The 10,014-nt window shown below is 39.1% G+C and overlaps 1 protein-coding gene across 1 annotated transcript in view; it reads right to left on the bottom strand.

The window, feature by feature from the left end:
- Positions 1-1,681: 1,681 nt before the first annotated feature.
- Positions 1,682-10,014, bottom strand: part of LOC132874728 (secretagogin-like) — a 35,820-nt gene continuing 27,487 nt past the window's right edge. The window contains exon 11 of the mRNA XM_060911106.1: positions 1,682-1,874. Coding sequence (XP_060767089.1) covers positions 1,746-1,874 — 129 coding nt within the window. The 3' untranslated portion in view covers positions 1,682-1,745. The remainder of the gene's footprint in view (positions 1,875-10,014) is intronic.

Here is a 10,014-nt window from a genome sequence, read left to right as displayed (position 1 = left end):
AGCCGTCCTGGCCCAGATGCAGCAAAACAGGCCCAAACCATGATATTACCACCACCATGTTTCACAGATGGGATAAGGTTCTTATTCTGGAATGCAGTGTTTTCCTTTCTCCAAACATCACGCTTCTCATTGAAACCAAAAAGTTCTATTTTGGTCTCATCCGTCCACAAAACATTTTTCCAATAGCCTTCTAGCTTGTCCACATGATCTTTAGCAAACTGCAGACGAGCAGCAATGTTCTTTTTGGAGAGCAGTGGCTTTCTCCTTGCAACCCTGCCATGCACACCATTGTTGTTCAGTGTTCTCCTGATGGTCGACTCATGAACATTAACAATGTGAGAGAGGCCTTCAGTTGCTTAGAAGTTACCCAGCGGTCCTTTGTGACCTCGTTGACTATTACACGCCTTGCTCTTGGAGTGATCTTTGTTGGTCGACCACTCCTGGGGAGGGTAACAATGGTCTTGAATTTCCTCCATTTGTACACAATCTGTCTGACTGTGGATTGGTGGAGTCCAAACTCTTTAGAGATGGTTTTGTAACCTTTTCCAACCTGATGAGCCTCAACAACGCTTTTTCTGAGCTCCTCAGAAATCTCCTTTGTTTGTGCCATGATACACTTCCACAAACATGTGTTGTGAAGATCAGACTTTGATAGATCCCTGTTCTTTAAATAAAACAGGGTGCCCACTCACACCTGATTGTCATCCCATTGACTGAAAACACCTGACTCTAATTTCACCTTCAAATTAACTGCTAATTCTAGAGGTTCACATACTTTTGCCACTCACAGATATGTAATATTGGATCATTTTCCTCAATAAATAAATGACCAAGTATAATATTTTTGTCTCATTTGTTTAACTGGGTTCTCTTGATCTACTTTTAGAACTTGTGTGAAAATCTGATGATGTTTTAGGTCATATTTATGCAGTAATATAGAAAATTCTAAAGGGTTCACAAACTTTCAAGCACCACTGTATGATTTTACACACAAGTGTGAAGGAAGTTAATATTACCAAAAACTTTTGTAATTCTGGCAGGAATTTTCAGGTTTGTTGTTTGGCCTATTCATATTAGTGTTAACATTGACAAAGTTAACACTAGTTAGCTAGCAAAGTTGTTTCATGCTGACATTTCCATAATGTTAATTTTTTTTTTTGTCTAAGCGAAAAAAAAAATGTAGTTTAGTGAGCAACATTGTAATCACATTAGCATGGTATTTTCAGAACATTAATCTATAAATGTTTGGTTCTAACCATTGACCTTACAGGAACGTTTTAATAACATTCTTCTAATGACGTCCAGAAACTCAAACGTAAAATGAAGCCATGACATTAGCAGTAACATTTTCTTTCTTTGTCAGGATATTTATTTTTGAGCATTATATTTTCTTTCAGTATTAACAGAAACTGTTAGCTATTTGTAAGTTGAAGACTCTTTAAACTCAGAAGAAATCACCAAGAGCTAAGTTAAAAAGCAGGACACTTTTTTTTTTCTGCATGAGACAAATTCACATTGATCTATTTATGACCACAGAAAGATCAGCCAAGTGTACAGCATACATCTAAGTCAAAAGTTTTTTTCTTTTTTATTTATAGTTTTCATGTTAATAAGGTTTAAATGAGTATTAAATGCAGTGTTTAGTCCTCATGCACTATTGCTTGAAATGTTATACGGACAATGTTAGCATTAGCAGGTAGCCTGTGTGTGTACGTGTGTGTGGGAGTCGTTTTGTGTGCTGTGCTTCAGGGAGCGAGTTTCAGCCCCAGACACAGCGCCAGCTCATTCTTCTGGATCTTTCCATCTCTGTTGACGTCACAGTGGCTGAGCAGGGCCTGTTTGAACCTGTCCAAGTCTGTGCCACTCAGGTTGGGCTGAGAGACGGCCATGGGGGGAAAAACAGTAAACATGAGCCACGCTAAAATACACAGCGAGTTCACAATCCAAGTGAAGCGTGAACTTAAAAAAAAAAAGAAATGAAATCCACTAAAGCATGTACGGAAGCCGAGAGAGGCCCTTCATATAATCCTTTTTTTATTCACCTTGTTATCCCGAGATAACGACATAATTAATTCAGGATCTCGAGAAAACAACACAACTAATTTGAGATCTCGAGAAAGCAAAACCGTTATTCCGAGATCTCGAGAAAACAAAACAATTATTCCGTGATCTCGAGAAAACAAAACAATTATTTCATGATCTCGAGTAAACAGCTGAGAAATGGTTCATTCAGGTGCGCCAAGAGACTTGTGATATGCTGACTTTGGGGCTATTTCTCATTCTGTATAGACGCAACTTTGGTCATTAGAATGTCTGGAATAATCGATCACCTAATAAGGCAATATTTTGATCAGGGGTTGACACAGGGAGAGATTGCATTAAGTCTTTTAATAAGGGATAATTTCAAAATTAGTCCGCGGCACCTCCGCAGAAGACTGGCCCGGCTTCGTCTCTACCGACGGAGATACAGTGATCCAGCTGAGATCATGAAATAATTGTTTTGTTTTCTCGAGATCTCGAAATAATGGTTGTTTTCTCAAGATCTCAATTAGTTGTGTTGTTTTCTCAAGATCCTGAATTAATTATGTCGTTATCTCGGGATAACAAGGTGAATAAAAAAAGATTATATGAAGGGCCTCTCGCGGCCTCCGTAAGCATGACATGTCTGTTGTTTAACGTTAGCTTCTTTAGTTTTGCACTGGGGCTATGACACTAACGGTGCTAACAGTAACAAGCTTACCATCAAGTCTGGCGGAATGACACAGTGTGAAGTTTAAATATATTTAAATGTTTGTTCCTCTGCCTAGTTTGTAGGGGTGCAATGATTCACCGATGCATCGATGCATCGCGATACTTTCGCCACGATACGATATGTATCGCCGGCCAAAACAAATCGTGATACACGATGATACTAACTCATTTTCCGCATGTAGAGACTATATTATACTCAAAACAATTATAGTTGGGCGTGATCGTTGAAATGACACGAAAGGTGGGTATTTATTTGGAAACATTTGGGAAATTGACATATGCCGCTCTCGTCATTTCGAACACGGTAACAATTAAGTCCTGCAATCAATTTATCATACACCGTACTCAATATGCTAACGATGATAAGCTACTAAGTTCAGAGTGATCAACTTTTACGTACGGGGCAGTTTCAATACCGTGTCCGAGGTATTCGTGCTTGCGCAGTAGATCGTGCGCTTCCATGTGCATTCGGTTCTGTCCGTAGCCAATCAGATGGTTTGGTAACATTGACGTTGGCACGTGTTGCTAATACACGAGGTAGCTTCGTAAAAATGGAAATTGAAAAACCACCAGCTTCATACAAATCAGTAGTTTGGGAGCATTTTGGGTTCTCAGTTCACCGTGAACAAGGCGTGAAAACAGTTAACAGGCAGGTGACCGTATGTCGGCACTGTTCAGCAGAAATTAAATACACCGGGAATACGACCAACATGACTGTGCATATACGCCGCCACCATCGAGATATAGACATCGCCGAGTCCTCACGAAGCCTGATGCCTAAGTCACCCTTTTATGTAAACAGATGAAGGATGTGTTATTATCTGTTTATATCGGCTGGTCACTCATCATTTCTCATACACTGTAATGTCTGCATAAATGTATGGTGTTATTGTTGATTCATATTAAAAATGTCATTTTTGAGATTTTCACACCAGTTTGTCGTGTATCATTGTGTATCGCGATACGTATCGTATCGTGACCCTAATATCGTGATACGTATCGTATCGTGGCCTAATGTATCGATGCAGCCTTACTAGTTTGTTGTCATGAATTATAAAAGTTTCAACTGAAATGAGCAGTGGAAAAAACAGTTGTGTGTTGTTCATCAAACTTTTTAAATAGTTTCTGCTGTTCTTGTTTTAAAGACTTTCTCGTATTATCAAGCACCAACTGATTATAAAAATTGTTAAAAGTACTGTACATAGTTTTGGTATTTATTGACTACCAGACCATACACAACACGCCTCTTCCTCCAGTGATTGGCATATGGGTCGTTCCAGCAGACATTAACACTGCTGTAGAAAACACCAGGTGAGTGAACATTTCTGCTATTCTTAGTCATTTCTCGTTAATCTTTTTCTATTTTGCTTCATGGTTGTATTCAGTCATGTGACTTTTGCTTGTGGCTTTACTTCTGGCAGGGATCCCAGACGTCCGCTATTTAGCGGAATTCCGCTATTTTTCTAGCCAAAGTGGTGGTTTTTTAAAAATCTCTTGTATATCCGTTAAATTGTTTAAGTAAAATGACCAGCAGAATACATTCTGATTTGGTTTGCTTGTTTAGCGATGTTTTTGTCAGCTTCGTTTGTTCTCGTTGACATTCGGGAACACTCGGAAGTTAAATTGATGTAAATACCGCGAGACTGTATGCGATAGAACGAGAAAACAATATGGCTGCGCCCATTTGCTAGAAAATGTGTTTTAACTCCGTTTGTGCTTTTGTTTCTAATGCGTTGAACTTAATTCAATATGTAGGGCTGTGAAATTTCCGCAGATTCTGTCGTGAAAAATATCATCTTCACAAAACGTCTATTTTTGCATTAAAAATCATTGGGGGGGGGGTCTAGTCAGTTTTAATCGCCTTGCACGAGACTGGCGGCTCAATACAGCCGGACTCGCGGAGTTTTATGCCAGCTGAGCGTGGAACACGTCTTGACTGCGAATGACAGAGCTAAAAATAGCTATTGCGTGACCTGGCACCGTGTACATGAATTTTGTACTTACAGGGTGCAAGATCAGACATAGTTAAGATGCCATCAAAAAGGAAAGCTAAGGAGGTGTTTGAGAGAGATGCAAAGAGGGCTAGAAAAGAACACACAGACAGACTGAAGGAAAAGATGAAAAAGAACAAGTTTGCAAAACTGAAAGAGATGGTGTTAAAGAAAAGAAAATTAAAAGACTTTCATTAGATGCTGTTTGACAGACTATGAACATTTTGTAAATAGCTTTAATAGAGGAATGCAAACACTATAGAACTAATAACTAATAGCCTTACTGAAAGATGAATTGAAAGAAATAGCTGGGAGTGATGCAAAGAGGAATAGAAGGAGCCAGAAGTAAAAGAAAAGATGTAAATAATATATTAGATAAGAAACATTAGTTTTTTTAAACTTTTGGTCTGTAGACAAGAGACATTGTAACAGATTCTTGGAAAAAGCCAGGACATAATACAAGAATTAAGTGTAATTTGGAAGACAACAGGTATCTCTCACTTAAATATTGAGCATGATTTTTCACAAAGTCATTTTGAAAGGCCTATCAAAGTTTTCTTTTATTAACATTTCTTTAAATTGTTATTTACACATTTTTTTTAACTTTTATTTTGATTAAGAGATAAAATACATAGGCACATTAGATATTTCAAGGTATTTTACATGGATCTTTCATTTTAAAAGAGAAAACTGTTGATCGGTATTTTATATGGCAAAATGAAGACCAAGACTAGTCAAATATTTACTTGTTGAGATCAATTTTTTACTTGCAGGAAATGCTCAGAATACACCATATAACACCTAAAATGGCTTGGTGTCTGGGGCCCGCAGGGCCCCAGACCCCCGGCTTATGTGCCCCCCAGACCCCCCCTTTTCCTCGGATTTCTTATTTACAATTTCACAGCCCTGAATATGTCGTGGAAAAAAGATATCGTCCATAAAAGAGATAGCGGAACAGTGTCCGGGTTAGAAGTATATTCTTCAAAGCTACATTTTCATCTAATTTTTATAAATAACAATTTTTTTTGCCACTTATGTCATTGATTACAAAATATGGCATAAAATAGATACACATTATTGTTAAATTCTGTTGGTTTTCTATGTTAAATCTATGTAAAAAATGTGTTCTATAGCATCTTTAAATGTTAAAATCTCAACAGCTTCAGGGGGCTTGCAGCCCCCTTGACCCCTGCTGATAGTTTCTTACATTCCTCTTTTTTTTCAATTACTGCTGGGATCCATGTTCTGGTGAATGAAGTGGTGGTCAGACAAACCAATTCGGCCACTGTTATGTAAAGAGCTAGTGAAACCGTCTCTGACTATTTTCGCAGTTTAGAGGCCAATGCAGGGGCGGCACGGTGGTGTAGTGGTTAGCGCTGTCGCCTCACAGCAAGAAGGTCCTGGGTTCGAGCCCCGGGGCCGGCGAGGGCCTTTCTGTGTGGAGTTTGCATGTTCTCCCCGTGTCCGCGTGGGTTTCCTCCGGGTGCTCCGGTTTCCCCCACAGTCCAAAGACATGCAGGTTAGGTTAACTGGTGACTCTAAATTGACCGTAGGTGTGAATGTGAGTGTGAATGGTTGTCTGTGTCTATGTGTCAGCCCTGTGATGACCTGGCGACTTGTCCAGGGTGTACCCCGCCTTTCGCCCGTAGTCAGCTGGGATAGGCTCCAGCTTGCCTGCGACCCTGTAGAAGGATAAAGCGGCTAGAGATAATGAGATGAGATGAGATGAGAGGCCAATGCACGGTCAAGATACCTTCAGAAAGTTGCTCCTTGCAATGGGATAGATCCTTACATGCTAGTAAAGAAGGATTTTTCCTATGAGTTGGAAAATTATCCATCCATTGAGTTCCTTGACATCTCAGACTACCTGGTGCTGTCGACATTGTTCTACATGGACAAACAGATGAAAACCTGGAAGAGCATGGAGGCCTACAACTTTTTATATGCAGCTGGGTTAAAGAGCTGGGAATCAGGACACTACAAGATAAATCCTATATCGTTTTTGCCCAGGTAAGGAGGAATTTCTGTTTTTTTTTTGTATGCAGATGTTTGCTAGGACACTACAAGTCTTAGTATAGGGTGTAAACAAACCACAACCTCAATCCTCCCTGCTCTTCTCTTCCAGGTAAATCATTCACAAAGAGCCACAGAAACTCCTTTTAAGACCTGGGTATGGGTGAAACAGGATGTAGAAGTTATCACGGCTCACTGTAACTGCATGGCCGGAGAAGCAGTTTCGTTCTGTTAACTCGTAAGATCTGCTTTTGTGTTTCTGTGGATTGTCTCGATTATCTTATCTCTCTCGTTCAGTGTAAGAGCCCAATCTACATCATCGTCCTTGCTGATAAATAAAGTGAAAACATACGCGTTAGCTTACAATATGGCGACCACGATCAAACAGTAAATAAAAGCACATCCGAGGACTTAAGCATCTCCTGAACTTCAAAACATCACGAAATAATGGAAAATGGTGAGAAAAGTCAATGATTTGTGAATCCAAAGGAAAAATCAGAGGAATTTACAACCCTTTCACAAAGTGATCACTGCAAACTCAAGCGGTCTTTGATTCCGCTCCCTTTGAGGTTCAAGAGCCACCTTTCTTGTCATCTTTTAGTAAAATCCTTTGCTCTCCCATCCTTTTATCACTTCATGGGGAACCCGGAAAAATGTTTATCAGTTTCACGGTTTGTTCGATTCTAACAGCACAAAACAAAGCAAGTTTAAGGCATTTTAATGACTAGCAAGGCACCCCAGTAATAGTACCATTTTGTGAACAGTGAGCTTAGCTGACCACCACTTCAGGTCTTGCATATCTAATGAGGCAAATGTGACGTCAGAAGCAACCCACCGATATATAAATGGCCTAGCTACAAGTAAAAACATACCTAAGATAAAATAAACAACTTATTTGTTTACAACCGGGAATAGAAAGCTTTGGTGCGTAAATCCACTGGACAGTATTATACACTATAGTCGCTAACAGTTTAGTTAAATCACGTGTTTGTCTCAATTTTAACCACAATATCCGTGGTAAAATATTCAGTAAACATAAGATTCAACAAATCAAATACAACTATATTACTATTAAATCGCGTCTAATGTAGCATTCTGCTTTCAATCTTTAGGTGCTGAGGAGGAAATAAAATAAAGCTAGCTAACCAGCATAATCCAGCCAGTAATGCCAGTAATGTAACTAGCTAGCCATAAAGTCTTTTACACAGACAGACTAAGAGCTTTGAGAGAAAGTGGATTCAAGACAGAAACATCTGGAATATCAATATTTACCTCAGTGTAATTGGCAAACCTACGAAAAAGACTCGAAATAAGTAAAACAACACTTCATGATTCAGCATTTAGTGATTCAGCTTCAAGATGGAGGGCTGTCTGTTTTTCACTGTGTAATTTTTTTTATTTCTTTTTGTCAATTTTTTTAAATAGATAAGTGTGCCACAGTGTCAGAAATACAGTGGTGCTTGAACGTTTGTGAACCCGTTAGAATTTTCTATATTTCTGCATAAATATGACCTAAAACATCATCAGATTTTCACACAAGTCCTAAAAGTAAGATAAAGAGAACCCAGTTAAACAAATGAGACAAAAATATTATACTTGGTCATTTATTTATTGAGGAAAATAATCCAATATTACATATCTGTGAGTGGCAAAAGTATGTGAACCTTTGCTTTCAGTATCTGGTGTGACCCCCTTGTGCAGCAATAACTGCAACTAAATGTTTCCGGTAACTGTTGATCAGTCCTGCACACCGGCTTGGAGGAATTTTTGCCCATTCCTCTGTACAGAACAACTTCAACTCTGGGATGTTGGTGAGTTTCCTCACATGAACTGCTTGCTTCGGGTCCTTCCACAACATTTCCATTGGATTAAGGTCAGGACTTTGACTTGGCCATTCCAAAACATTAACTTTATTCTTTTTTAACCATTCTTTGGTAGAATGACTTGTGTGCTTAGGGTCGTTGTTTTGCTGCATGACCCACCTTCTCTTGAGATTCAGTTCATGGACAGATGTCCTGACATTTTCCTTTAGAATTCGCTGGTATAATTCAGAATTCATTGTTCCATCAATGATGGCAAGCCGTCCTGGCCCAGATGCAGCAAAACAAGCCCAAACCATGATACTACCACCACCATGTTTCACAGATGGGATAAGGTTCTTATGCTGGAATGCAGTGTTTTCCATTCTCCAAACATAATGCTTCTCATTTAAATCAAAAAGTTCTATTTTGGTCTCATTCATCCATAAACATTTTCCAATAGCCTTCTGGCTTGTCCACGTGATCTTTAGCAAACTGCAGATGAGCAGCAATGTTCTTTTTGGAGAGCAGTGGCTTTCTCCTTGCAAACCTGCCATGCACACCATTGTTGTTCAGTCTTCTCCTGATGGTGGACTCATGAACATTAGCCAATGTGAGAGAGGCCTTCAGTTGCTTAGAAGTTACCCTGGGGTCCTTTGTGACCTCGCCGACTATTACACACCTTGCTCTTGGAGTGATCTTTGTTGGTCGACCACTCCTGGGGAGGGTAACAATGGTCTTGAATTTCCTCCATTTGCACACAATCTGTCTGACTGTGGATTGGTGGAGTCCAAACTCTTTAGTGATGGTTTTATAACCTTTTCCAGCCTGATGAGCATCAACAACGCTTTTTCTGAGGTTCTCAGAAATCTCCTTTGTTCGTGCCATGATACACTTCCACAAACATGTGTTGTGAAGATCAGACTTTGATAGATCCATGTTCTTTAAATAAAACAGGGTGTCCACTCACACCTGATTGTCATCCCATTGATTGAAAACACCTGACTCTAATTCCACTTTCAAATTAACTGCTAATCCTAGAGGTTCACATACTTTTGCCACTCACAGATATGTAATATTGGATCAATTTCCTCAATAAATAAATGACCAAGTATAATATTTTTGTCTCATTTGTTTAACTGCATTCTCTTTATCTACTTTTAGGACTTGTGTGAAAATCTGATGATGTTTTAGGCCATATTTATGCAGAAATATAAGGGTTCACAAACTTTCAAGCACCACTGTAAGTCTGTTTATGACACTAAACAATTCAGCACACTTTGAGGTGTGTACGGTATATCATGTGTGTATAATTTCCCTTGTTAGTTATATTAGCCTTGTAACTCTGGTACAAAAAATAAAGAATAGCAAATCTCAAACGCCAAACATGTCATGGCTGATTGACTCAATGTGGATTAATCAGGACATTGTGAAGATTTAATTACTTAGTAATTACTAGC

This window comes from Neoarius graeffei, chromosome 2 (assembly GCF_027579695.1).
Source record: "Neoarius graeffei isolate fNeoGra1 chromosome 2, fNeoGra1.pri, whole genome shotgun sequence".
NCBI lineage: Eukaryota > Metazoa > Chordata > Actinopteri > Siluriformes > Ariidae > Neoarius > Neoarius graeffei.
Note: the sequence above shows the minus strand (reverse complement) of the source record. Positions and strands in the feature narration are given on the sequence as shown.